We start from the raw sequence: 27,880 nt of genomic DNA, 5'->3' as shown, positions 1-27,880 counted from the left end.
ATCATTGAAATAAAGCGCATGTAAAATGCATACGTCTGAAAATGCTTGCTGTTAAACTAAGCGAAACTTCGTATCGATTGTTATGAAATTTTAAGCTAATGTATACCTTCGCCCTCGACGCTGCTCCTGCCAGGACCGCGAATCTGTTCGTTGACAAAATTGGAGGATTTCGGAACATTGAGGGCACTTCGAATGCCCACAGACGATCCGTCCAAATGTCCGGGCCCGATTTTCGGCACGTGCCCACTACAATACACCTCCTTGTCCTCCTGTCTGTGCTGGTTGTTGTAGTACGTTTTCAGCGTCAATTTGGTGCCGCATACCGCACATTTGAAACAACCACTATGAAAAAACGTAAAATCCTTCAAGGGCCCCACCCGGTCCACCTGGTATACCGTTTCGTTGCACCGCAGGCACGTGCTTTCGTAGAAATTCGGCCGGTACATCGCTTTGTACGAACTTTGAATCATTTTGATGTCCTTTTAACACCACAATAAGCGTCACTAGTTTGACAGGTGTCACCTGGAACAGACAGACGTCATTTAGTAAGTGTCAAAAAATGACATGTTTCACAAAAGACAGTAGCATGAATTAAAAGTGATTAAAATAAGTAAAAGTGATTGATGGAAGATCAACTGTTTATAAATTGGGAATACAGGATAAAAATATAAAAATGGAGCAGTCAGAATTGTTTCATTTTCTAATACAATCATTCGATCATCAGCCTTTTCCTACTTGCTCATTAATTAAGACTACTTTTGATGTTGCACACCTGAATGTTCAATAAATATCCTGAATAGAAGAATAGCAATTGTGATCTGTTTAGAAAACTATTCATACTGATGCACTTTTAAGATTGCATACAATTAAGACTGCATCGGTGTCATGTTTTCGTGAATAGGAAATTCTCGATAATTTACAAGTCATTTAAATAGGCATCGAAGGCCATAAATTAGCGACACCGGAGGCTAAATCACGCGTCGTGTACAGAATTTTGCCGTTATAATAAATGAATGGGATAAATCCAATTTCCAAAGGAATAATACTAATAAATAAATCTGTCCTTTCGCATTAAACCGAACGGTTTGAAAATAATGCCAGGCTAAATGCGTATAAAATATTAATCTAGGCTCGGAATACTGCCTTTAAACCGGAGAAACTTGTACGCGATACCGAGAATGTTATAAGCCCCAGGCTCTTTCATACATTTTATACATTCCGATCATTTTTTGAAGAGATCCCGTACGCGCAATAATTGGTTTTAGGGGAAAAAATCTAAAACACAAAAAGCTAAATAACTTAATAATTCAATTTCTAAATAAAAAAACTGAGAAAAGCTAAGAATTTGTGCATGAAAAAGTGTAGATAGTCGTTTGATAGGGCGGATTATTTAGATAGCCACGCAATTGATTCTCCCCGTCCAATCCAACCATAAAATCCTGTTTTTGCGGGTTTAACCGGAAATGAGGCGTAGCTTAATCGTGCATGAATCACACGTTCGAATAGAAAATAAAGCAAATCCAAAATGGAGATATAAACTCTTCGGCCCGTGAACAAGCGCAAAACATGGAGTTCGATTTTTTTAAATTTCCCCCCTTTGCAATTAAACCGATAAGGTAAAAATTATGAAACAACACATGGGGAAATGTTGCACATTTGCATGTTTTTCACGTTTGCACCAAACTATGATCATTTTCGAGAAAAGTAACAATTCATGGCTCTAAAAAAAACTGTCTTCAAGTTGCTGCCAGTGGCGTAACGCCACTTTTATAGAGCATATTGGTGTAAGTATGAAAATAAAAATATTACCTACTATTTCCTGAGCGCAATTGAAACTTTAGATAAGTTCGTTCTGGCTTAGCTTGGCAAGTTGTGATTTTTATGATTATTTGGTTGGATTATACAATCAGCTAAAATACAAAAATTGATGGCAGCCTTAAGTCAATAGCCCTAAAGGTTCTTGCCAGTGGTGTAATGTACAACTTCCATGGTTCCAAATTTAAATGTTATTTTTCTCGAAGCTGGTGGAATGCGAAACAAGTTTTGAATAGTAAATAGGCAACTCATTTTGATATTTTTTTGAGTTTTCAAATTCTACTTAAACGTTAGTAAAAATGAGTTACGAACAGAAGAGTGATTGAAGTTCAAAACTGCAAAGAGTCACATTTCAAAGTGGTTCTCTCAGGGACTGGTAAGTTTTCACCTCTAGATAAATGTATGTGTGTTTGAAGGCTCGTCACACAATTATTTCCAGTAGATTGAATTAGTAGAATTAGATAGTAGATTGTAATGTTGAAACCAACTGGACTGATGAGACTTATTAGGCCGCTTAGATGGAAATATCAAAGGATTTCAGGCAGGTTTGGTCTTTTAAAAACCTCGCTCAAAACCGTCGAGTTATGAGCCAAAGAAGCAGAAGTTCTCAACAGCACAAGGAGCTAATTTTACTTTCTTGCTCTTTCGGCTTTGGTCGCGGTTTCTAAATACCGTAAATCAATAATTCTTGCATAAGCATTTCCCGAATACATACATATTATACAGGGCGTTAATAAAGTACGTATATTATTTTGTGTAATTTTATATGAGTAGGAAATTATAGCACTGGAAATTATTCAATACACACTCGAATAAAGCAATAATATTTTCGTCGATATTGTCCACATTTTTTCAGTGGCTCTTACTAAATGGCTAATTTTGCCTTAAACAAACTGAAATTATTAAGGTCAGTGGGGTCCCGGAGGACAATATAGCAACGATTTATGACCAAAAAATGTGCGCGACTTACTTATTTTTTATATTTCTTTTTTTCCAATTAACTAACTCCCCGTACAACTTTTTCCGCTCTCGACTGTCTTTCGCATTTTGCCGCGTTTTTCAGATAAAAAATAAATGGCAAAAAAATTATAATTCTTAATATCATAATTAGGTAACACCCTCTATATTGAAAAGGATTCTTTTCCTGACCTGTACTCATATAAATGTTTCTTCTTACAGTCATTCAAAGAACCAATCATATAACACCCTGTATAACTAGTATAAGGGGGTTTACTCGAAAACGTGTGAACAAAGGAAAAAGAAAATGTATCCCTTTTCAAATCTCCAGTCCAGTTTCATCTGAAGAAAATGAAAAGATCCACTTGTCCAGATGAGCTACTTGAAGATCATACTGAGCTTCGAATCCTCCAAACAGCAATCAGTCAGGCAATTATTTGATCCGAGTACCGGTTGTTACAAAAAGCGCCATGTCAGCCAGCAGACTAAAAAGAGAAATTCCATCCTTTGAAAGGATATAGTGAATCATGTGAGTTGCAGATCACAGATTCATAAATCGTACAGTTGACACCAATCTGCCAGCGACGAAGTTGAAAAATCAGGAAGATGGCCTATTGATTCGAGCTCTATTTGGATACTGATTCTCGCGGATGGTTTATTGATGGTCGCTTAAATGGCACATAAGAAGTCATCGACTATTTTTAATCGTATTTAATATTCATGAATGCCGAGTCTCCGCAATATTTAAACAAATCGAACGCGCCGGATTTGTTGTTCAAACATAGCAACAAAAAGCATAAAACTTCCAGCAGCAGTTGGTAGGGTTTTACAGTTAAATTTTACATAAGCCACTAAGTCAGACCTTCTCCAAGTAAAAAGTAGGTAGTATATCCGTGGTAATTTTCACAATTAATTATCCAGCCGATTGTTAAATTGTCTATTGTTTGCCATGTTACGGCAAAACGCTATATCTAGAAAAGAAACGCCGTAACATCTGTGCGTGTAGTAGAAACCAGACCAGATACAATTGGCTCCATCACCCCAGCCAATTGGTATGAATGGAAGTGATTGAGGTGGTACGTGATGCCTTGAACGCATAGTTCAATGCCAAATAGGTCACGAATTCAGTTCAAAAAGGCAAATTGAATAATACTTGCTCTCATATCAACTGGGAATGTTTTCGGACCTGATGCGAGCGTTGGGCTGAGTGCAAAAATATGAACATTCCTTATTGAAGGATTCGGAAACTAGTCACCCTGTTTAAAGTTAGTAATGTTTATGCAACGATATAAACATGGAAATGCATAAGCGGTATGGAATCCTGGTGATTTTCTGATAATATCAGAATGGCGTTAGAAAAACTGATGAGCTTTTCGGGCTTTTTATGGAGTGCGGGGAAAGTTAGAGAAAAATACTTCATCCAAATTCTTTCAGGCTTGATAACTACTACATGCTAAGCAACCCATCAGATATACAGGGTTGGCCAAGTGACAAATAAAGCGTTTGTCCTGTCTTTGGAATAAAGTACCCGCCTCTATTCCAATAAAATTTGATGCTGGCATGTTTGCTAGAGATCAATAATGTGGTTTTAAAAAAAATTAATTTATGTAAAGTTTAATTCAGAAACTTTTAAAAGTCGCAACTCTCCTAATCTCCGGACAAAATATTCGCATTTTTGGTTAACTAAACTACAGAATTCACATTTAAAAAGCTTGTTGTAAAACTTAAATTCGGTTTGTGACCGTTCCAGTAAAATTAACTCCCTGTTCCTTCGGGAATTCTGTATGAAAATAGTGTAACTTTGCATTTTGATTCAACAGTAATCACTTAAGAAACACTATTAGTGGCTTCAATCGAATTTTATCAATTCATCTACCGGGAGCTAAATCACATTGATCATTTGAGTAATTCGAATTACCTTTAGAATTGATTCAAAAGGTTTAACACTTCAAATAAGTCGCTCCTAATTACTGAAATGATGGAAAAACTGGGAGTAAAACAGGAGAAAACTACCTAGAACACGATTTGAATAAAATCGACTAAACATCTGTTGAAAGTAAATTAAAAATTAGTGGACTTGCAGCCGCAAATACTAAATTAAAAATCGATTTTCCGACACCCAAATCAATAAAAAAATCGATTAAATGAATTGGAACAAAAGACGTCAACAGTCGATTAGGAGAGTTGGCGATTCCCGAGCCGATAGTGTTTTTTTCGGTGTAAGCCAGCCAGATTTGAGTGCCGCTCTACAAAAAAGGCGACAACCGTCTTCGTATATGGTCATACGTCTAGTCGCCACCACTTTTGACACTTACAAGGTTCGCCTGATCTCCAGCAGGTCTTCGGCAGTATCCAGATGGGCACTGCACACAATTTCACCCGAAACGAATAGTTTTCCGTCGGGAAAAACGTCGAAAACGACCGTTTCTAACGGCGTATCCGTCAAGTAAAAAGCAGTTGCGACTAAAAACTTTCGCGTCTCACTAAAGCTATTTCGTGGCCATGTTGTTCTCGACACTGAGCAAGTCCCCATCAGGGCCTGTCCATGCGGTCTAGCGGCGTTCACCTGTTCAAATGTTCACAAGACCGTGGAGAAACAGAACCTGCTGCTACGCTGGTACTGGCTTCGCACTTGGTTTAGAGTACCATCCAAGCGTTAATATATATGTAAATAGGGAGACTGAATTCGTTGAATGGTTGCCGCTTTTGGTAACTGTATCTTATTCGAAATCGCGTTGATGAATAAGTTGCTCACGCGGGAGCCCATTGTGCATCATCGCCGATGCCGATGCCTTTCGCTTCTCTTGGTCTGAAAGCAGTCCGTTGCTTCTTTGGGAATTCTACGTCTTTAGGAGCAACCAATTGAAGATTGATTGCAGAGGATTTACATGAGGAAGTGTGGTGAATCCCTAGAGGCAGAGCGCAGTTTCTCAATCGCGTCTCCCCGGGAAGTCACTGCGGTGCATTCGCCATTTTATCCAAACATCAAAGTTTGCATCTGGGGTCAGTCAGTTAGATTCATTTTTCATTCAAGCACATTCAACAACGTTTTTTTTTCTTGCGGGGATATCAACCAAGTCATCGCGCTAAATTAAGATGCCCGAATATAGTCAACATGCATTGTATACCAAACACAGGCGATGGAATTAGCTGACTTGCGATGTGTATATGTGTATACCCTCAACATTTTCCAGATGAAAATTAATCAGATTTCAATTCCTTAAGTTGAGAATATATGACTCAGATTTTTAGAGTTTTGAGAGAAGTAAACCTTTTTTTCGCTAGGCTAAAAGATCGATTTTGTAGTAAATGACGGCCAGGGTGGGCCACAGTACGATTCGCATTCATCCGCCTATTGAATAGAATAAAATTAAAGTAAATATCATAACATCTAAACGCTTTATCTGCCATTACGCCCTACGTATTCTAATAGTCTTGTTTCTAATATAAACGTTAAAATTTTAAATTAACCAAAATAAATGAGTCTCGTAACGCCCCATCGAAGACAATTTCCACGGATTTCCAGATGCAACTTTTAATTTTTTACGTTTTCTTGTTTCACCATCTATATCTTTATAGTTTATGCTTTTCTAATAAATTCGAATCAAGACTGCGCCCAGTTTTAGGTTGCTATCTTGGCAAATTAGTTCAGAATCGTGAACTGTTTTGAATAAAAATAGTTTTCTGAACCACAAAGCGATAAGAATCGTTTTCGGAAAGTTTTTCGGAAAGTTAAAAGCCAGCTTTTAATTAAAAAGAAACCTTGATTCTAGTGCCTTTCGTTGACTTCTCTCATAATAGCTCGAGGTAGTGGAGAGAGAAACAAACACCTTCCTAATTGGTGTCTCTGTTCAGCACATGAATTTCGCTAACGGCAAACTCTCGAAATACAATTTTTTACAATAAATCCTGAAAACTATTAGAATCTTTTCCAAAGCACTAAGCTACCCAAGGACGTGTAAATATTTACATATAAGTGTTCAAATTTTGCCAAAAAATCAGTATTTAATTACCATTTATGGGAATGCAATTCAGCTGCAAAGAAAGTCGCAAAAGATCAGTAATACCGTGAAAATACGCTGGATAATACGAGTGCGGATCCATTAACAAATGGGGCTTTTAATTGTCTTACCATCTCGCCGCAAAATACTCCACAAATCTGCAAATTCCGCTCAAAAACCATCAAAAAAATTTTCAAACTGAGAAACGTCAAAACTAAAAAGAAGCGTTGCTCGAAAGAAGCCGTAAACAACGAGCTGCATTTGCAGGTTAAAAATCCATTGCACAGATTGAATAATGCCGATTTTTCGCGGATCTCGCGTCTTCAGATGGATAATTTTACAACAACGATGTACGAAAGTTGTAGCAAGACGCGCTAGTAATGGGGTAAAACCTGCAGAAGCCACTGTCAACTTTTCCAATGGGTAAGTTGAAAAGTTTTAGGTTATCCCGATCGGCCGAAGCCTCTTTTTCACCCTCTATTCGTGTTTTTTAGTCGCAATTTGACCCTGTCTACTGGGCAATACGCCAGACTGGCTGATGGCTGTGCTGTGGGGACCGTTGGAGACACTTCCGTTATTGTAACAGTGGTTTCCAAAACGAAACCCAGCTCAAGCAGTTTTTTGCCTTTGGTAGTCGATTACAGGCAGAAATCGGCAGCTGCCGGCAGAATACCCACTAATTTTTTTAGAAGAGAGTTAGGTCCTAGCGAGAGAGAAATATTAACCGCCAGATTAATCGATAGGAGCTTAAGGCCCCTATTTACCGACAACTATTATTACGATACCCAAGTAAGTGCTAGTGCTGCTGTTAATGAAAACGGTTTGAAAGTACAGTTTAAAACACCTTAAGGTAGTATGCAGCATGCTGGCAGTTGATGGGATAAACAATCCAGATGTAATTGCAATCAACGCAGCTTCCACTGCTTTGTCCCTTAGTGATATTCCATGGAATGGCCCAATAGGGGCTGTGAGGATGGGCATGATCGACAGTGAATTGCTGATAAATCCTACAAGAAAGGAACTGCAGGAATCTAAACTGAATCTAGTCATTTCAGCCACTAAACGCAACCTAGTTGTTATGCTAGAAGGTACTTCCAATGGGGGTTCCTGTGTACAACAATTACATCATGGACTTGTTTAGGTAATGCTGATGGTATTATGCTACAAGACCTGCAAAAAGCTATCAAAGTAGGCACCAAAGAGGCACAGCATGTCGTATCAGAAATAGAAAATCTTCAAAAGCACTTTGGCAAGCCAAAAAGGGCATTAGAAGCTGCTCCTGTTCTGAGCGAGGCCATCACTGAAGCTTTACGCAGCTTATCAGAAATGAGGGTGAAGGAAGTTCTTCAAAACTATTCGCTGGATAAAATTGCTCGCGATGTGGCACTAGCCGAAATCCGAACAAACGCTCTAGAAAAAATTAGATCCTCCTTTCCGGACGCTGACCAAAATCTAGTAAATGATGGCTACAGCGCGGTGGTCAAAAATATCTTCAGGGAATTGATATTTGATACCGACATCAGATGTGACGGCCGGAATTTAGATGAGCTCAGAAATATTTCCTGCAAAGTAGATCTGTACAAACCCTTGCACGGTTCTGCAGTTTTCACTAGAGGCCAAACGCAAGTGCTCTGCACAGTCACGTTGGATTCTCATGAGAGTGCTATGAGGCTGGACCCCTTGAGTGTGGTGACAAGGTAAACCCATTGGAAATATCGGTTGCAATATGTTGGTTGTGTTATTGCAGTGGCGTAAAAGAAAAGAACTTTTTTCTCCACTACGAGTTCCCCCCCTTTGCTACCAAGGAAACTGGCCGAATTGGCCCTATTGGTAGAAGAGAGATGGGCCATGGGGCTTTAGCGGAAAAGGGCTTATTTCCTACCATTCCAAGTGAATTTCCTTTTACTATTAGACTAACATCAGAAGTCCTAGAATCAAATGGTATGTTGTCTATTTACTTTAGCAACTAGTGAGAGGTCGACTTTTAACCATAACTTTATTAAAAGGCTCCAGTTCTATGGCTAGCGTATGTGGAGGAAGTCTTGCGTTGATGGACGCTGGGGTGCCGGTAACTTCTCCAGCTGCGGGCGTAGCGATCGGTCTTGTGACCAAATATGACAAAGAGCAGAAAAACATTACGGACTTCAGACTACTGACTGATCTGCTCGGTATAGAAGATTATATGGGCGATTTGGACTTCAAAAGTAACATTTTACGCTCTTTATAGGCGGTGGATAAACTACGAATAATTTTAGTTGCTGGCAATATGAAGGGCGTAACCGCTTTGCAGGCGGATATTAAAATCCCCGGGCTTCCACTGAAAATTGTGATGGAAGCGCTGCAGAAGGCTGCGGACGCCAAGAGGAAAATTCTGCAAATAATGAACCAATGCATACAGCAACCGAGGACGGAAAAGAAAGACAACTGGCCAGTGGTGGAGGATCTGGAAGTGGAGCCCCATAAACGCGCAAAACTTTTAGGCGTTGGTGGCATTAACTTGAAGAAACTGTTCGCGGAAACAGGGGTGCAGGTGAGGGAATGGAAATGGGAAACTTCAAAGTGCAGCTTTTTTTCTAGGTGTCTCAAATGGAGGACACAACGTTTCAAATATTCGCGCCTAATCAAGCTGCTTTGGAGGAAGCGAAGGAAATCATTCAAAAATATTTAACAACCGAGCGGGTGCCTGCCTTGGAGTTTGGCGAAATTTACAAAGCAACAATTGTAGAGGTAAATGAACATTTTGTTGAAATCCCACGTAAAATAGTAAAACATGCGTATTTTCCTTTAGGTAAGGGATATTGGTGTGATGGTAACACTCTACGCCGGTATGCCTCCAGCCCTGCTCCACAATTCCCAGCTAGACACCCGAAAAGTATGTTCTTTATTTTAAATCACAAGTTCAGAATGCATTGTAATAATTTCAACTTAGGTTGGACATCCATCCGCTTTGGGTTTAGAAGTCGGACAAGAACTGCAGGTGAAGTATTTTGGAAGAGACCCGGTCTCAGGTTTGATGCGATTGTCCAGAAAAGTTCTAGTGGCGGCCAGATTATGAGGTATTTAGGAAACAAATTTTAAAACGAAATAAATGGAAAAATCAATCAATTATGTTGCATTCTATTCTGTATATACCTAAGCCTGTACATTTTTAAGGATTTACAAAGGATGTCATTCTTTTTAAGTCCGTTTTTTTATTAGAAATAAATGATTGTTTGCTATTTTCTATCGAAATAATTGTGATTATTTCGATGAATCGGAAAAGATTTATTTAAAACATCCAGCAGCATTGTCCGTACATACATACACAGGGAAATATCGTTTTCAATATTTGCCATTTGACCGTATTTACCTTTTATATTATACACAGTTATGTTCCTTTCAACCAGCAGATGTGCACTTTTTAATTAACAAACGAACTGAAACACTGCAAAAAGACCTCTTAAGAAAACCTCGAAATCCTAATGTTAATGGATTTGTACTCAGTATGTCAAATGTTCTCCTCGTCGTTTTCCTGAATCTCCTTTGCCAAGACTTCGTCACTTTGAACTTCCTGAACATTATCCATGCAAACATCAGTTTCAATGTTAATGTTCTCTAGATTGTCTACAGTAACCTCTTGACTTTGCACCTCGATTTCCGATACACCGTTAGCACATAAGTCTGTTGTTTGATGGAGTTGTTCACTGTCCTCTGTTGCTGTTGATTGGTCTTCTGGTTTCTGCAAAAGTTCAACATCTTCTGCTTCGTCCTTTGGTTCGGGTGATGGAGATTTAGGTTTTAAGTCCATATCGTCATCCATTTCACTCTCACTGCCATGTCTGTCGTGCCAATCGCTGGTCTTTTCTGGCTCCTTCACTTCCAGGTTGGATCTAGGCTCGAAATTCCTTTTCATGCGATCTTCAATGTGCGCTAGTTCTTCACATACTGCTTGTTTCCGTTTCTCAATTTGCTCTAGAAATGTATCAAAGGAAAATATGTGAATACATCATTCAAACAGGGGATTTTGCCACTTACCTTCAACATCTTTCTTAGATTTTTCAAGCAGTTCCTTGGTCTTGTCGTTTACCTTTCTAGGCAAATAATGAATGTGGGGCTTAGCCTTCGTGGTAATGAAGTTGCTTCTGGGTTTTTGGGACGCCTCCCAGGCAGCGTACTCTTTCATTCTAAGCATTTTGAGTTCAATCATCTTGATTTCCTGCTGCTTCTTCTTGCGGTTCATAAACAGCTCCTGTCTTTCTTTTTTAATTTCCGCTTTTTCTTGCTGTTCATGTTCTTCAATTTTTTTTTCAATTTGTGTCCTCTTTTCCTCCTGCAACGGAAACCGTTGAGTAACCAATTCTTCTCTAAACTCAACAGAATACTTACCCGTTTCTTTAATTTAGATTCCTCCTGTTGAAACCTTTGTAGCGTGCCCATCAGAGCACCAAACATCCTCCTGTTTCTTGCCTTGAATTTTTCGTCTTTATTTTGTTTGTCCAGCACCGCTTGCCTGCTGGGAACTTCCTTGGGCGCCGCAATAACCTTACTAATCAGGCCCCTGGTCGGGGCTTTCACATCTTCATCGGGCACCTTCTCTGACAACCGTTTAAACACAGACACATTATTAAAGTTCCTTCGCTTATTGGCCTGATCATCTCTGTTGCTGAACTTGTTAAATGGCTGTCTGGAAACCTTGTCGTCCAAAGGCCGCTTTTGGCCAGGCCGTGGGGGCATCTCATTAGGAGCCCTTCCTATTAACCGCTTGATATTCTCATCCACACCTTTGAGGCTATTCCTGGCCTCTTCCAGCTCGTTCTGCAGGTGGCTGAAGGATTTTAGAATTTCAGTACCCATTTTCAGTGATTTGTCAGCTATTTCGAAATGGCTTTCAATAAGAGCTTCGGTAAATTAAGGAAATGTTTGAGTACTTGAACATTTATCACCAAACACGATTATTCTAACCAAATTTGAATGTCAAAAATGCACGCTTGGCTGTCATCTGTTAATTTGACAGCGCTAGGTAGGCTTTGGTTCTCACTCGCACACATACGAAAATTATTTAAAAACAATTTATTTTTCGAAATTTGTGTTTTTCAGATCGAGACTTTAATTTTTTCATTTAAATTTCAGACCAGTTATTGCAATTTTATATTCTCATGCAGAATAGGTCCACTGGGACTTTTGTACATGTTGTCATGTTTTGTCATGTTGGCAAACAGTGGGGTTATTTATCTTGTTTGAGGTTTGAGTGTTATGAAAATATTTCCTGTTGGTGTTTTATGGAAATTCCATAGAATCAATCTATTGTCATGCTTGTTCATGAAACGGAAAAGAAGCTGGCTGCATACAGGGCGAGAAAGAAACGAGAAGCACTGATCAATCATTACAAGGCGCGGGTCAAAAATATGTTACCATCTTTTCTTTCAAAGAAGGACGAACCTGAGCTCCCTGACCCCTCTGAGGTAAGTTAGGTCCCGAGCCCGCAGGCACTCGTTTAAGATGGTGTCTTTTGCAGGAAACCAGCAGGTCGCTTTTGGAGGTCGCCTCTCCTCTCGATGAACCTGAAGATTGCTGCTCAGAGCCCGAAGAGCCTCAACCCTTTACCACTATTGACTACGTGCGATACCTATTATATTTCTTGCTCTGGGTGACTACGTATGCCCTTTTCATTCAGCTACAGTTTGGCACAGTGTTCCTGATAGTGTCAGGCTTGATGGGAATTTTCTTGAACACCAGAACTGGACCCAAAAAGGCGAATGAAATCAGTGCCTATTCAGTGTTCAATAAGAATTGTGAAAAGATCGACGGTACGCTTGATGGGGAAAAAATGACTCAACAGATGCTGTATGGAGGTTTTGCTAGATAAGGCCCCCACACGAGTAGGGCTAACTTGAGGCATCAACGCCCAGCTTGAGGACCGAGTTTTAGATCGGTTGAATCATTCCAGGATTCAACGGCTGTGACACAAATTCGTTTCACGAATTCCTTATTTAAATATAGATATATTTTCAGTTGGTTATTTGAGTTTTTTAACTCAGAGCCTTAATAGAGTTTTACATTTCACACCGATGTTCAAAGTGCAGTTTGAAAAATGCGTGGGCAAAACAGAAGAACAAGTTTCGGGAGTGTTGTTTCCAGGCTAAACCCACAGAACATACCCCCGGGGGGATATTTTGTGGCTAAACCTAGCTGATGAGAGCTAATAGGCTCGAAACCGGAGATGACTCGTCTTTATCTATGATGGGGTTGCCTGAAAGTCTCCAGATCTGCCCTTTCCCATATCAGCTATCCTATACTCGCTTAAAACAAAATATCTCAGAATGTAATTAGTGGGGATTCGAGTATTCTCATTCTTCCTTGATCGGTAAATAATAACTGATTTTTTTTGGCAACAAATGTACGATTATCTGGTCCAAAAAATAGTCAGATTTTAAAAAATCGTGTCGGCAAAATTCTCAGAAACATTTCTTGATGTTAAAAGCGTGGTAAAGAAACATTTCGTAACTTTCCGGTTTAAAGTTCCTACTATTATTTCGGTATTTATAAATTAATTGGAAGTAAAAACCAGTTTTTCCGATCGAAACCTGATGCACACCGTTGCTGTCGTCATTTACAAAATATTCGAATTTGCACCTTGTTGAGACTGCACAGAACAAGTAGGTCGAATGATTTATAAATATTATTGGCGGAGCCAATCGATTTTTTTAATTGAAAACTGAGGCTTTCTCGCGCATTTCGCTTTTCTCCTTTAAATTGTCGTAATTTTGTCCGCTAGCAGTGAGGTGGTCGCATACGGTGTTTTTATCGATTCGTTCCAGCTTTGTATTTGTGAAAAAACATGGCAGATATTCTATCGAATATCACCTCGAAGAATGGTGAAGTAGTTGGAGTTCTCACTATCAACAATCCCCAATTTGCCACCTATTTGATAGTCGCTTCGTTGTTGATCTTGAAGATGTACGGATTGATTCTACTTACCATTTTCCACCGGCAAAAGAACAAGGTAAGACCATGAGTATATCCAAGCAGGAGTTGGTACTAAGAATTTAATAGGTTTTTATAAGTGAGGAAGACACGAAAATGAGAGGAGATGGAGGTTCCGTGGGTACTCACCCAGACGTTGAAAGGGTCAGAAGGTAAGCATAGAGAATTAATTAAGCAGGAAAAACTTCGTTTTTTCAGAGCATTTCAGAACGACTTGGAGAACATTCCGGCTTTCCTGTTCATCAGCCTGGCTTACCTCTTTGTTGGCGTCGCGAATTGGGCAGTACATCTCCTCTTCTACCTATTTCTCATCGCCAGAACTCTTCATTCTTTAGTCTATGCCCTCTACGTGATACCGCAGCCAGCCAGAGCTATTTGCTTCTGCTTAGGCCTACTCATTAATTGCTACCTCAGTTTCCATGTATTGGTTTATGGATTTTTTACCGGATATTTAGGCAAATAAACTTTTCCCTACTATTAATGAATCGGAGCGGTTTTCAAATTCTTTAAATAATGTTTAACCAGAGACCGTTGCTGTAGATGCACATAAATAAAACACCTAAATCAAGTGCTTAAAGATTGTATTGTATGAGTAAACAGTTTAAAAAAATAGGAAAACCTTTTTTAGTTTATAGTTTCCCTGTTCTTTTTAAGTGAAAACGCACACAGAGAAGTACAAAAAAACACTTGCATGTACGCAAATGGTTAATCATCCACTCTCTTCTCAGTACTCTTCGGCGCCTTCGCCTTCTCCCTCTCCGGAGTCCATGCCAACTTCCTCGTAGTCCTTCTCCAAAGCGGCCAAATCCTCACGGGCTTCGGAGAACTCTCCTTCCTCCATACCTTCTCCAACATACCAGTGGACAAAGGCGCGCTTAGCGTACATGAGGTCGAACTTGTGGTCGAGCCTAGCCCAAGCCTCGGCAATGGCAGTGGTGTTGGACAACATGCATACAGCACGTTGCACTTTGGCGAGATCGCCGCCAGGAACCACCGTAGGTGGTTGGTAGTTGATTCCCACCTTGAAACCAGTAGGACACCAGTCGACGAATTGGATGGTGCGCTTGGTCTTGATGGTCGCGATGGCGGCATTCACATCCTTAGGGACAACGTCTCCTCGGTACAACATGCAACAGGCCATGTATTTGCCATGACGGGGGTCGCATTTTACCATCTGGTTGGCGGGCTCGAAACAAGCGTTGGTAATCTCGGCAACGGACAATTGCTCATGGTAAGCCTTCTCTGCGGAGATAACGGGAGCATAGGTTACCAAGGGGAAGTGGATCCTTGGGTATGGGACCAAATTGGTTTGGAATTCTGTTAGGTCCACGTTCAAGGCACCATCGAACCTCAAAGAAGCAGTGATGGATGAAACAATTTGACCGATCAGTCTGTTCAAGTTTGTGTATGTGGGGCGTTCAATATCCAAGTTGCGTCTGCAGATATCATAAATAGCCTCATTGTCAACCATAAAGGCACAATCGGAATGTTCCAGGGTGGTGTGGGTGGTCAAAATGGAGTTGTAGGGTTCGACTACAGCAGTGGATACTTGTGGGGCTGGGTAGATGGCGAATTCCAGCTTGGACTTCTTTCCGTAGTCCACAGACAGACGCTCCATCAACAGGGAGGTGAATCCGGATCCAGTGCCTCCGCCGAAGGAGTGGAAGATGAGGAAACCTTGCAGGCCAGTGCATTGATCGGCCAATTTCCTGATCCTGTCCAAAACCAAGTCGACGATTTCCTTTCCAATGGTGTAGTGACCTCTGGCGTAGTTATTGGCAGCGTCTTCCTTTCCGGTGATCAACTGCTCGGGGTGGAACAGTTGTCTGTAGGTGCCGGTTCTCACTTCGTCTACGACAGTGGGTTCCAAGTCCACAAACACGGCCCTGGGCACGTGCTTTCCGGCACCAGTTTCACTGAAGAAAGTGTTGAAGCTGTCATCACCTCCTCCGACGCTCTTGTCTGAGGGCATCTGACCATCAGGTTGAATTCCATGTTCGAGACAATATAGTTCCCAACAGGCGTTTCCTATCTGTACACCAGCTTGGCCAACATGAACTGAGATACATTCACGCTGAAAACAAAAACCCACCAATTAGTTCCTCCGTTAAAATTAACAACGTACAGAAAGACAAGGACAAGGAAACCTTCGGTAATGCTTTACGGTACGATCTGCTGTGGCACGCGCAGCCAAACATTGCATACTGGTCAGCCATGTTGCCGAACTGCCACCAAAGTAGAAAATTTCAATGAAAACAAAAAAGTAATTCATTCAAGGTTGAAAACTTAGCAGAGTTACGTCCATACAGGAAATAGTAGACGAAACTGATAAGCTCATACATATGATTGTGCGCGTAATTTAGCCGGGACCCAGTTGATTGCAGCCAGCCGTTTGAAGTATCAAATTAATTGCGTATGCATGCAAAGAAAATTAAAATAAAGTATTTTCAGGTTTGGTTTCTCTATGGATGTCCATGAATGCGTGAGTTCTTAATCGGTTAATTAATGACGAGAATCGGAAAAGTGGTGAAAATATATCATCTGGGTATTACTAATGACTACCTATTTTATATTAAATAGTTAAGTATATTAAATGATGTGTACATGAACAGGAAGGAAGTGGTAATGTTAAGAAAGTGCTAATATAGTACTGTCAACTACGCGAAAAAATTTGATTGACGCGCCGACGCAACGAGCTGAACCATCATGGCGACCAGTTTTGTTATGGAAATTGATGAATTTCAGAGGGTGAAAAGTCCTGGAAAACGGCATTAGGTCGAAAAATGTTGTTTATTACGAGATTTGCTATAAGGTGAGCAGTCTTAATCAGCAATCCTAGTACCAGATCGTACCGTAGAGCATTACCATGGCAAATGTTACTAGTGTAGTTTCTAACTTTGATGCCAGCGAGCGTTTGCACTGAAGTTTTCCGTTTTTCTGATGATTTGCTATTTTGATGGAGGCTTGGCAACACTGGTGAAAACTATTGATTTCTGAGTTCAATGCCCGTTGCGTAGTGGGTACAGCTGTCATTATTGACGGGAAAGTGTCGTTGGGTTGTAAAAAACATCACACTGCACGAGAATAAACTTGGAAAAATCACATCCAACATCAAAAGAATGAAAAAAATACCAGAAAGTGTGCAACAGCAGCTACAGCTTTCATACATCCAAGGTACCAGAAAAATTATACTCAAAACAAAAAATAAAGTTTAGGCAAATTAAAAATGTGCACGCCCATGAAGAGTTTGAGTCATCCTAATCGCTAGTGCTTAGAGATTGCCATCTGCGGAATGATCTCACAAGCCTATTTATGGAACTGACTGAGTTGAGAATAATTAACGAACATTCTCGAACGAACAACCGTTAAAAATGGGGAAATGGAAAGCGCATGAAAGCTGCAAGAAACGCCGGTTTAAAGATGGCCGATCAAAGCCGTTAAGCCACGTTGGACCATCGGACTTTCCGAAACGACCCTTTGAACAGTGCTGGCAGGTAATCTTGACGAAAATAAACCTATCAACCCAAGCAAATGCAAATGAACCAACAGCAACTCGAAAAATCGAACTTAAGGGCTGGGCGTCCAAAATGGCCGGTACACCCGGCAATCCAAGCAGTTAATCACATTAATGAACAAAATTAAACCTTTGCCAGCCACAAAACCTTTACTCTGATCGTCAACTTACCATTTTGTTGCTTTAGTTCTGCTTCACTCACTAACAAGAAATAGAAATTTGTAAAGTAACCCTTTAGAAAGCGACTAATGGAGCTTCTAAATGGTCTAAATTTTCTGAGAGCTGCAATCGCCGGTCGCTGGTTTTATAGAATCCGTGACGTCAGCCGGCCGACGCCTTCGTGCTGGCCGCTGATTGGTCGAGGGGAGCATGGGTAACGGATGTTGCGGCGTTTGCCTTGTTGATTTTCCAGGGCTGGCTTTGATCAGGCCAAAGTTTCACACATGTTTCATAAACTTGTTTTTTCTCACTGATGCTTTTCATTATCAAGCTTGCTGATTGGACTGTTTATTAATTGGTGATTTCTGTCAAGTTTCATTCCATTTACAAGCTTTTTTCAGCAAATTTAGTATGTTTTTCGTTCATAGCCAGTCAATACATTCAATTTGTAGGGGTTTTATCGATCGGTCTGCAGTAGTTTTACCATGCACAGTGACTCATTTCGGCCTTTTAAAGCCATGCTTCCGCTCATTGAACGATTTCAGTCGCACATTTTTCAATTTATCGCGACAAACGTTCCGAATCACTGCTAATCTTAGTTAATAATCCTAGAAACTCACCTTGCATTGGGAAAGCTTGAAACTCATTTTGACAAATTTCTTCTACAGTTTTACTATAAATAGTCACTTGTTTCATTGAATTAGTATGACTATTTACTGAGCCTGGGTGCTAGTCATGCACACTTCTCAGTGATAAATTTTGATTGATATTGTTATCTTCGGAAAAGATAATGTTCGTCACAAGTACCTCAATGAAAGCTAATCAACGCGTGTTTTATGATATAATTGTTCCATGTACATTAACAAGGAAATTTCACAATCCAGTCACCTTTGGGTTGACTGGAAAGCATAAAAAACTTGTTTTTATTTTGATCACACACACAAGAAGCATTCCTGCGGGTCTATTTTAAAGAGCCCTTCCATCGGCTTGAGCGTATAATTAGAAACCTGGAAACGCCTCTATGGATAAAATTAGATAGACGAATGCGCCTTTTTACCGTTTACGGTACCCTGCCCCCATAGTCCAACCTGCAGAAAATCCATATCAAACACTAAAGAAATTATATTGCTTGCAGACCCATGACAATCACCTTGAGTGGGTACATCGGCCCACTTTCAGTACCATAAAAAACCTGAACGCACACAAGCACTTCGGCTGGTACCATTGATGCTCTTATAAGGTAAGATTGGATTGAGGACAGACACGTAATCCAATCGAAGCGGGGAAATCTCCCGGAATGGTTTTTGTTATTGGTGATTTTCATTAAATTTTGCAAGTCTAAGAAAGGGAAAATTCTTTGTTCGGTGCTACTGTTTAAAAAAGTCCGCGATTAGCGTGCTTTTTCTCCAAAATATCATAATAATCCAAAATATATGTATATTGGGATATATATTGTTATTATAAATCGGACAAGCAAAAAAAATCGGTTTAAATTCTTGACCTCACACCTAAATTACGTGATTTTCACGTCATATTGTCCTAACGTTCGTCCGTTTGACATTTTGGTTGACGGTTGACGCGAGCCGTCAATAAAAGGTGATTTTGCGGTCCTAGTTGCAACAAGTATTTAATTGTGAAAATGAAGCTATTGGGAAATTTAAAAAAATCAGCATAAAAAATTATATTTTTTTTCAAATTTAAAATGTTTTTAATTTTAGTGCTTCAAATGCTTGAAATCTTGCTTTTTTACCTGGTCAACTGAGTTAAAAAAATTATTAGGAAGCTACTTCTGACGTCAGAGATGTTTTGCAACGATTGATTGATTGATTGATTCATTTCACCCCGGATAAGAAGATAGCAATACTTAACCCAATTTTGTACTATACTAACCTAACATTTGGCAGTGTGCTTATCGAATTCAAAATAATATTTTTATTTAATTAACTAGTGCCTAATTTGAAACATTCAGCAGCAACTGTGATAGATAAAAATCGCACGATGAGTGTGGTGAGTGTCCTACATGTTATTTAATATGAAATTAGCAAATTCGGGCAGATTATAGGCCTTGAAGACCTAGTTGAAGTTCTTAGCTATATATTACGAAGCCACCTGGCTTTCCCTAAATTTCTCATTTCAATATTTTTATAAGAGCTGGATGTTTTCAGCACACGTCTCTCTTCTCATCTATCGTCTTGTTCTATTGAAGTACAAGCACGTTTTGAGAAAGACTAGTCTCAGGGGCGTTTGAACAAAGCATACTTGTATGTAATTCTCCCCTTGATCGTTTTTCTACTTGGGGCTGATGCCTCAGATTGATCAGCAAGTGTATTTTGAGGCAGTAATTTCCAAGAAAGGCCACTTTTGTGTTCATTATAGATTTGGTGCAACGACTGCATTTCCCGGACTGGCTCTACGGCTCTTTCGTCAATGGCTAATTGTTTGCCCCTTTGTCAAATCCCATATTGGTGTTAAATTTATGTTCTTAAGTTTAATTTTTAAAAATGAATTTATTTCTTAAAATTTCGCCTAACATTGAAGGACAAACACTTTGGAAGTTGGCCCGCACTGTTCGGATAAACGAGTTGTTCGGACTATAATAATTAAAAACATTTCGATGTTTTCAGCTGGCCATTGTGCACATTTAGCATATACATTTGTCATTGTGTTTCTAAGTATTTTAACTTCGCAAAATACGAGAATGGCAGAATTTTTCAATTCGTGTTAAAATTTTGCCTCCGCCGATGTTCCAAGATTGTGCACTTTCAATGTACTAATCGACGCGCCGCCACATTTATTGAATATAAATTAATTCTGCATCAAAATCATCTTTAGTGCATACGATTATTCGTGCTCTTTCCTATCAGAAACACAAAATCTCCAAAGCAAAACGAAACAACCAGAAAAAGAACAAGCTAGTGAAGCAGGGCGTTATAAAGAAGGGGGCCAAGAAATTGAAAATCCAGCGTGAGCTTCCGCCTAAAGTGTTGAAAAAACCCAGCAACGATGATGTGTCTGAAGAGGAGAGTGATCATGGGGAAGACATGCTTCAAATGGTCGAAAAGGACGATTTGGAATTCTTGAAACAGGCTATTACCAATAGGAGTTATGGGATTTTAAATAAAGTGAAATATTCCGGGTAAAGCCCAAATAAAAAAGGTCTGATATTGACGATAGCCACTAATATTTCTGTATCTCCAGGCCGTTGACCAGCAAAGCTAAAAAAAGGAAATTGAATGAAGATAATGAAACGTTGGAAACTGAATATGAGAACCAGATTGAAGATACCAGCACTAAAAGGGTCAAAGCCCGACTTCCAATAAAAACCCAGCGGGGCCTAGTGGAAAGAGAGATTGTCGTAGACATTCCAGGTAATTTGTGCGGTTGCTTTAAATCTTAGAGCGAAAAACAAATTCTGAATTGCAGAAGAGGAAGAAAATGAACAAGATGAGAATTACGATGAAAATGAGCAATCAGACGTCGAGGAGGAAGAATTCACTTTGCATCAGACTGAGATTGACTTAACTAAGCCGATATCAGCTGCTCAGCTCATAGCAGCAAGAAGCGAAACCCTGAGGCAAAAGAAGATCCATATCGGCACACTCAGTTCTGGTAATTTTGTTGTTGGTTTTATCCACTGGAAAACAAGTCAATATTTGTCTGTGCAGGTTTGTTGGAAAATCCCGAAGAAAAAGTCACCAACCTCAGAACGTTGTTGACGCTCATGGATGATGAAACCCCAGAAGTGTTTTTTACCGTTAGGAAGCTGGTTATTGTGTCTTTAGTGGAAGTTTTCAAAGACATATTGCCAGACTATGAGCTAAAAAATGTTAATCCCGATGGAGTCAAGCGTTAGTATAACACTGGTTTTTGGAAAGCAATTTTTTTAATAAATTCCGTCTTCCAGTAAAAAAAGACACTTTGAAGCTACAAAAATATGAAGAAAACTTGCTGCTTTACTACAAAAAATTCCTGCTCAAACTGGAAAAGTATTGCTTTATGTTGGTGAAAAAGAAGGGCGACAGCCGGCAGATTTCAGAGGTTTGTAGAAGTAGTAAAGCTGTTGCTATTGTCACATGATCTGTGATGTTTTAGAAAGACGTCGAGGTATCAGAGTTGTCGGTCCATGCGATGTGCGACTTGTTCTCAGCTCATCCCTACTTCAACTATGGACAAAATATTGCTCAAGTCCTAGTGCCGTTTTTGAACAATCCTAGAAAACACATAAGAGATGTCGTCAAGAACACTATTTGCGGTGTTTTCAAAGAGGACAAAAAAGAGGAAATCACTCTGAAGGCAGGTATTGCACTGACTATTAAATACAATTATTATAAATCTAAATCATTTTGCAGGTTTTACGGCTGTTGAATAACTTCCTAAAGACTCACTCGCATACGATTCACGTCGAGATGCTGGAAATTCTCCTGGTTCTAAATCTCAAGGATGTCAATCTGGACCAGGAGAAAGAGCAAGATGTGAAGAATAAAAAGCTTCAGGCGAAGAGAGCGCGAATCCTGCAAATGTCCAAAAAAGAACGAAAGGTACTAATGAAAAAATGATCGTGAATTGTGATCAAATTACGTTTACCGTTGTAGAGAAAGAAAAAGCTACAGGAGCTGGAGAAGGAAATGTTGGAAACCAAGGCGGAAGAGAGCAAGCAGGTGAAGCACCAGAATCTGACCGAAATCACCAAGATCATCTTCAACATTTACTTTCGTATATTAAAGAACTCTGAAAACCGCAAGATGTTGAGCGTCTGCTTAGAAGGACTTACGAAGTATGTAAAACAGAAAAATTCCAGGTCAAAGTTACCAAAGAGAATGTTTTAGATTTGCTCATTGCATCAACTTGGAGTACTATGTTGACATAGTGAATGTACTCAGCTTCTTGCTGAATGAAGACTGGTTAGGATACAAGGAGCAGCTTCATTGTATACAAACAATTTTTATTATGCTGAGTGGACAAGGAGAAGGAATCAACATTGACCCTAGCAGGTTTTACATTCATTTATACAAGGACCTCTTGACAACAAATGCAGGAAGAAACCATGATAACGCTTTCACAGTATTAAAAACCTTAATAGATGCATTAATTAAGCGGAGAAAGAAGATTACTAATAAAAGGATTATTAACTTTGTTAAGCGACTGGCGACTTTGAGTTTGCAGCTGTTGCACCATGGGTAAGTGAATAGTAAGAAATTGGAAGGCTTTTCTTATTGGGGGTTTTTAGATCATTGGGGTGTCTAGGGCTAATTAAGACCCTGATGCAGCTCAATCGTTCAGTGGATATTCTGCTGGATTTGGACACCTCAGTGGGTGAAGGGAAGTACCAACCGGAGATCGCCGATCCAGAGTTTGCCAATGCTTCCAACACTGCACTTTTTGAAACGGTTTTATTGTCCAGACATTATCACCCGGTGGTGAAGAAGCTTGCCAGAAATATCGCTAGTGGGGTGCCAGCAACTGGAGACGGCAGCTTACCTCTGGAATATGGGAAAATGTAAGCCCATCAAAGTATTTGAAGAGTGACGGTTAAATTGGCCAATTCTATTCCATTGCAGGACTATTGAGCAATTGTATTCGGAGTTTGATATGTCCGAAATGGCCTTTAATCCTCCGATTCCAGTTTTAAAGGACGTGAAGGTCAAAGGTCGACCTGCAAGCAGGCATTTTGCGGATGGCTCCTTTTATGACGAGTGTAAAGCTTCAATTAAAAATTCGAAAGGTAAAGGGACTTTCTGGATTAGCATTTGATCTGTAGGAACTGTGTAAATATATATTTTTTAAATTGGAATAGGATGACTATTGTATTTACGCTAATTCCACCTACATTCTAAAAACCTACTCATTAAAAGTAACTTCACATTGTTTCATGTCGTTCTTTAGAGTGTCCAATATCTTAATCCTTTCCTTGACGTAGGGTAGCCCGAAAATGATTAAAGTTTTCAACTTTTGCAAGCTGACTAAATGTAAAAGTCCTGTTTCGGTAATATTGCCACACCTAGACACTTGTAAAAACAGCAAACTATCCCGCACGTAATGAAGCTCCTTTAGGGCAGGGTTTTCTAGATAGGAGCACTCGTCTAAAATGAATTTGTTGAGGTGTTTGCAGTCCTTGAGATGTTCAAAACCATTGGTCATTATAGTGCTTCCGGTCGCATCAATTTCCTGCAGTTTTAAGGAAACTTCTTCTTTTGGTAGTTGATTGTAGTCTGCCTCGAATTCTGTAGTATTAGCCCATTTTACTTTGCCTCCGTTGCGTAATATCCACTCGGCACAACTACGGTCAGGGCCTACAATCTTTCGCCGTTCCTCATCCACGACATTGAACTGCAGGTTTACCCAGTGAAATAGCGAGCTTTTTGAGAAGTTGTATATAATGTTTTTGCAAGTGGTCAAGGAAGATGTCAGTGCCATTTGGTAGCAGGTGTTGGATTAGAAAGAAAATGTGTAGGTTGAGGGATATTTTCATGTAAGCGTTTCACCTTTGGTAACCTGAAATGCTCATTAAATTAGGGAAGTATTGCAGAATAGGGTGAGCGAACTTACACAGGCCTCTAAATAATCGATTTTTCTCTCCAAAATTGTGAGTTTTTCGTTTAATCCAGCCAGTTTGGAGCGACAAGACAGGTCTGAAAACAAGACAAATTGCCACCTTGCTGAAAGGCGCGCTTTGGAGAAACTTACCAAAGGAGTTCAGAAAATCGGTAATTTTCTTAATGCTAATGCTGACTACCTCGATATATTCTCGATTTCCCCAATCTTGTTGAATTGGTCCTAGAACATGTTCGTCGTCTTCGTTTTCTTTATCTGTCGCTGACATTTTTGATTTTTACATATACCAGATTCCGTTGTCTGTGAAACTTAAGCTGAATAGCCAGACTGCTCATAACGCAGTCGTTAGGGCGTTTTGTGTCGTCTTGGATCACGCTTTGTCTTGCTTTAGAAGCCCAAACCTGAAAGAGAAGGAGCACACATTATTTACACATTCTGTTCAAGCGTGCAATAACTGACATCAATGCCTCTGAGAGGAGGAGCTAAACAAAGGACACTCCAACGTTGCCGTTTACCGGGATTGGGTCATTTATAATCTAACCCCACTTTTATTCTTTGGCAGGTTACATGCAAGAACTCCAGTTACAAACAAGTACTAAAGTATTTGTATATAGTTGGTTATAATGTTCCCAGAAGGTTACAAGCATGATACAATGAATGAATCCATGTATTGTATTTATTGTATCATGGTTACAAGGATTTTGCTTTTTAGCGTCGCCTATTAAAAAGTGTCAGCACTGGCAGCATCGGATCATTGTTGACATTAAATCGACAAATGACGGTATGCCCATTTGTTTGGATTACTTTATAATAATAAGTGTTTGTAAATACAACGTGCTATACATGAATAGAATAGAAGGTATCAGAGTCACCCCACTAAGCGCATAAGCAGCAGAACTTGACTGCCATTGAGTCCACGCAACGTGTAGGTTAACGGGTGAGTACTGCTTAGACTATTTTTTATTTTGCCTTTGGCTAGTACGCAGATAGCAACGAACACGAAATTTATAGCTTATCTATATCTGTCTCGTTAGGCCGTCCAGTACCATTAACTACAAAATGAATGTATCGTCAATCCAAGAGCGGCTCCAATTGAAACGTGAGCCTTTAGACAAATGGTCTGTTCGCGAGCAGCTATGCTTGGCTTCAGCAGTTTCGCGAAGTGGAGACCAGAATTGGATGTCCGTCAGTCGAGCACTCAAACCATTCGGCGATAGCAATCGGCCTTTAGACTGGTTTCATCAGAAAAACTGTGCCGCCCAATATGGAGCTCTGCTCTCTCACGTTGAAACGCCTAAGCGGAAGAAGCGATCGGGTAACGAGACCATTATGGAAACCCCTGTCGAATGCATCCTGAGGCGACTATTGTCTGAAAGACAGAACCAACTCAGAGAGCTGCTGGCTGAAGAAAAAGCCGAGTATAACAGATTGCAAGACGATATGAAGCAGATGCAGTCAGGTGAGTACTATAACACTGAGAGCTACTTGATATAGGTATCAATTGTGGGATGCAGCTTTAAGCATAAATAAGGTTGAACAACCCCGTTAATTTTTGCATCACCCTGATTTCAACACATAAGCGACTACAGTTTAATATTTGAATAGGAAAGTTGTCAGAAGAACAGCTGGACAAATGGTGTAAAGAAATTGACGAAGAAGAATCAAAAAGGGAAGAAGAGACATCGAATCGTGTGAAATGGCTGAAACAGCGAGATTTGCGGAAGCAAGAGATAGAACGAGCATGGAGATTGACCAAACCGTCCTCAGTTTCCCTCTCTAGTCAAAAACGTAAATCCCCTGTTGATGACTTTTTGGAGCAAGAAATTGGTGTCTCCCAGTACATGAACCTTCAACGACCACAGAAACCCTCCCAGTTTTCCGCGGAGATTCAGCAACCGCCCGAGCCGGCCAAACCTGCTCTGTCGCCGCTATTAACCAGCCTGTTAAAGTCACCCTCACAAGTTCCCATCTCCACTTCATCTATTTTGCATACTGCCATCACTCAACAGAGCAATAAATTGCCGGAAGTGAGTAGCAGCCATTCCAGTCCGACCATTACCAGTCTGTTGCATTCAAGTGCCATATCGTTTACTCAAAACCAATCGGACGATTGCAGTCAGCCCTTAAATGCTGATATTTTAGATGACAACAATTTGAAAATTGACGATTTAGCTAAAAGTATTCTGGTGCAGGATGGGCCATTCCCTGAGATTAAAAAAGAAGAAGTCGATGATATTATTTCGGAAATAATCGAAAACAATCATGACATTGTGTCTGATCCGGAGCAGCATTTGCAGCTCGACGGGAATGGAGATATTAACATTAATTTGGAATTGGATGAACTGGAACAAGAAGAGACCATGAAGGATGCGTCCTGCCCAGTCAAGCCAGAACCCCCAGTAGAGGTTCCCCCAGTCGTGGACCCTTTCGAGTTTCAGGAAGATCCGATAATGTTTGAATCGCCAGTGAAAACAGTAAAACAAGAAGGCCAATATCTCCCGCTGTACCAGCAGTCTTCGCCAGTGAAGGTCGAAGAAACGGACAAAGTTAAAGCAACGGAATCGGCTGAGAGTAGGAATAATTCTTTAAATCCGCAATCTTCTTTCGATGTAGTTACAGACAAAACTGTTGTGGAAGAGGTGCAAAAAATCGCTAGTGACTGCCCCATCAGTACTGATGCAGCCCAATACGAAGAAAATGACACCAAACCCATATCGACCCAAGAGAATGTTTCAGAAAAAGCGAATGTTGTAGAGGAGGATAAAGAATGTATAGCTCAAACAGATGCTCCAGCTGATGAACAGCCGGCCTTAGAAACTCAAGAAGAGTTAAAGTCAAGTTGCTGCGAGTTGCCGAAAACCGACGAATCCAGTTCAGAAACAACAAATTTATCACAGAGCGAAACTGCTCCCGAGTATGAAGATGATCTATATGATAATGTCAATATGGAGGTGAAAATCGACAAAACGGGCAAAACAAAGCGGGATTATTCACGCACTAAAAAGAGAGACGACAAGAACTTCGATATGCTGATCGGTATTGAAAAACCTCATCTGGACAACGACGATTTCTCTGACAAAAAAGAGCCAGTGATGGTGCCCTTGATGAAAGTGGACAATGAGCGTTCTAATAGTCCATGGGCAGAAGAAGAAGACGGGAATTTGAAAAAACGGCGATATTCTACCCCCATGGACTCGATGCCTAATTCTCCTGCGTCTAGCACTGCTTACGACGACGACAAGGACTATCGAAACTGGAAGAAGTCCATGATGTTGGTGTACAATCGTTTGGCTTCGAATAAGTATGCATCACTCTTTTTTAAGCCTATCACTGAAGAACATGCACCGGGTTATCGGGCTATCGTGTATAGGCCCATGGATCTGCAGACTATCAAGAAAAATATCGATACAGGAGTGATTCGCACATCCCTCGAGTTTAAACGTGATGTAATGCTTATGTTTACCAATGCCATCATGTTCAATAAGACGAGAGATACGGTTTATAACATGGCTTTACAAATGCAAAAAGAGTCGATGAATCCAATCGACATTCTGTTACAGGCAGATGGGCAAGTGGAAGCACCGATCAGGCGAGAAACTCGCACAAGTGAATCGGGTTGCAAGCGGAAAAGGGGCGGGGGCGTTGAGGAAAGTACAAAAAAAAGGAAAAAAGATGAATAACATGATAGAATTTACAAGAATTTTATACTGATACTGGTATAAAGTATATATGTATTTGTACAATCCCACACGTTTGCGCCAATTTCTAAGTATACAGAAAAACATGTTTGAATAAGCCGGTCATTAGAAATTGCTTTGCCCACTAATTTTCTAGCCTCAAGTTTGCATTTAATATATTAATTTAAATGTGCAATTGTTTGTATTTGTTTAATTTTTTGTCCACATCTCTATATAAATTT

The 27,880-nt window shown here is 40.1% G+C and overlaps 9 protein-coding genes across 11 annotated transcripts in view; 5 read left to right on the top strand and 4 right to left on the bottom strand.

Moving 5' to 3' along the window:
- Positions 1-5,536, bottom strand: part of LOC109540462 (hillarin) — a 20,481-nt gene extending 14,945 nt beyond the window's left edge. Inside the window, exons 1-2 of the mRNA XM_019908861.2 lie at positions 5,088-5,536; positions 107-522 (exon numbers count right to left, since the gene is read on the bottom strand). Of these exons, the coding sequence (XP_019764420.1) occupies positions 107-470 (364 nt within the window). The 5' untranslated portion in view covers positions 471-522; positions 5,088-5,536. The remainder of the gene's footprint in view (positions 1-106; positions 523-5,087) is intronic.
- Positions 5,537-6,984: 1,448 nt separating this feature from the next.
- On the top strand, positions 6,985-10,004 carry LOC109540459 (polyribonucleotide nucleotidyltransferase 1, mitochondrial). The gene is made up of 10 exons (XM_019908857.2): positions 6,985-7,196; positions 7,268-7,562; positions 7,624-7,861; positions 7,915-8,470; positions 8,521-8,714; positions 8,780-8,977; positions 9,029-9,303; positions 9,351-9,500; positions 9,562-9,645; positions 9,703-10,004. Exons 1-10 carry the CDS (start codon positions 7,069-7,071, stop codon positions 9,826-9,828), a joined length of 2,244 nt encoding a protein of 747 aa, XP_019764416.1. The 5' UTR covers positions 6,985-7,068; the 3' UTR covers positions 9,829-10,004.
- On the bottom strand, positions 9,875-11,744 carry LOC109540460 (pinin). The gene is made up of 3 exons (XM_019908858.2): positions 11,139-11,744; positions 10,788-11,082; positions 9,875-10,724 (listed from the first exon to the last, which is right to left on the bottom strand). Exons 1-3 carry the CDS (start codon positions 11,604-11,606, stop codon positions 10,261-10,263), a joined length of 1,227 nt encoding a protein of 408 aa, XP_019764417.1. The 5' UTR covers positions 11,607-11,744; the 3' UTR covers positions 9,875-10,260.
- Positions 11,745-11,888: 144 nt separating this feature from the next.
- LOC109540456 (SAYSvFN domain-containing protein 1) lies at positions 11,889-12,771 on the top strand. Its single transcript, XM_019908853.2, has 2 exons — positions 11,889-12,214; positions 12,268-12,771. Exons 1-2 carry the CDS (start codon positions 12,062-12,064, stop codon positions 12,616-12,618), a joined length of 504 nt encoding a protein of 167 aa, XP_019764412.2. The 5' UTR covers positions 11,889-12,061; the 3' UTR covers positions 12,619-12,771.
- Positions 12,772-12,976: 205 nt separating this feature from the next.
- On the top strand, positions 12,977-14,468 carry LOC109540455 (prostaglandin E synthase). Its single transcript, XM_048667663.1, has 3 exons — positions 12,977-13,755; positions 13,806-13,888; positions 13,935-14,468. Exons 1-3 carry the CDS (start codon positions 13,591-13,593, stop codon positions 14,197-14,199), a joined length of 513 nt encoding a protein of 170 aa, XP_048523620.1. The 5' UTR covers positions 12,977-13,590; the 3' UTR covers positions 14,200-14,468.
- Positions 14,301-18,172, bottom strand: LOC109540452 (tubulin alpha-1 chain). Of its 2 annotated transcripts, none has more exons than XM_019908848.1 (2): positions 18,030-18,172; positions 14,301-15,810 (listed from the first exon to the last, which is right to left on the bottom strand). In XM_019908848.1, the coding sequence occupies exons 1-2, from the start codon at positions 18,054-18,056 to the stop codon at positions 14,461-14,463; spliced, it is 1,377 nt and encodes a 458-aa protein (XP_019764407.1). In that variant the 5' UTR covers positions 18,057-18,172; the 3' UTR covers positions 14,301-14,460. The 2 variants fall into 2 exon arrangements, with proteins under 2 accessions (XP_019764407.1, XP_019764408.1); XM_019908849.2 differs by lacking the exon at positions 18,030-18,172 and adding an exon at positions 17,422-17,617.
- A 1,058-nt stretch (positions 18,173-19,230) lies between these two features.
- Positions 19,231-23,200, top strand: LOC109540450 (nucleolar complex protein 3 homolog). The gene is made up of 12 exons (XM_019908846.2): positions 19,231-19,416; positions 20,274-20,545; positions 20,608-20,777; positions 20,833-21,018; positions 21,075-21,257; positions 21,314-21,447; positions 21,502-21,702; positions 21,759-21,947; positions 22,002-22,183; positions 22,236-22,586; positions 22,637-22,906; positions 22,968-23,200. The coding sequence occupies exons 1-12, from the start codon at positions 19,408-19,410 to the stop codon at positions 23,158-23,160; spliced, it is 2,340 nt and encodes a 779-aa protein (XP_019764405.1). The 5' UTR covers positions 19,231-19,407; the 3' UTR covers positions 23,161-23,200.
- On the bottom strand, positions 23,169-24,229 carry LOC109540458 (probable protein BRICK1-A). Its single transcript, XM_019908856.2, has 3 exons — positions 24,094-24,229; positions 23,956-24,038; positions 23,169-23,901 (listed from the first exon to the last, which is right to left on the bottom strand). The coding sequence occupies exons 1-3, from the start codon at positions 24,227-24,229 to the stop codon at positions 23,875-23,877; spliced, it is 246 nt and encodes an 81-aa protein (XP_019764415.1). The 3' UTR covers positions 23,169-23,874.
- A 265-nt stretch (positions 24,230-24,494) lies between these two features.
- On the top strand, positions 24,495-27,834 carry LOC109540449 (bromodomain-containing protein 8). Of its 2 annotated transcripts, XM_019908845.2 has the most exons (4): positions 24,495-24,553; positions 24,674-24,898; positions 24,996-25,420; positions 25,567-27,834. In XM_019908845.2, the coding sequence occupies exons 3-4, from the start codon at positions 25,021-25,023 to the stop codon at positions 27,639-27,641; spliced, it is 2,475 nt and encodes an 824-aa protein (XP_019764404.2). In that variant the 5' UTR covers positions 24,495-24,553; positions 24,674-24,898; positions 24,996-25,020; the 3' UTR covers positions 27,642-27,834. The 2 variants fall into 2 exon arrangements, with proteins under 2 accessions (XP_019764404.2, XP_019764403.2); XM_019908844.2 differs by having other exon boundaries at positions 24,517-24,898.
- The last annotated feature ends 46 nt before the right edge of the window (positions 27,835-27,880 follow it).

This window comes from Dendroctonus ponderosae, unplaced genomic scaffold (genome assembly GCF_020466585.1).
Source record: "Dendroctonus ponderosae isolate FM_Combo_2020 unplaced genomic scaffold, Dpon_F_20191213v2 Dpon_F_20191213_6, whole genome shotgun sequence".
NCBI classification, from domain to species: domain Eukaryota; kingdom Metazoa; phylum Arthropoda; class Insecta; order Coleoptera; family Curculionidae; genus Dendroctonus; species Dendroctonus ponderosae.
Note: the sequence above shows the minus strand (reverse complement) of the source record. Positions and strands in the feature narration are given on the sequence as shown.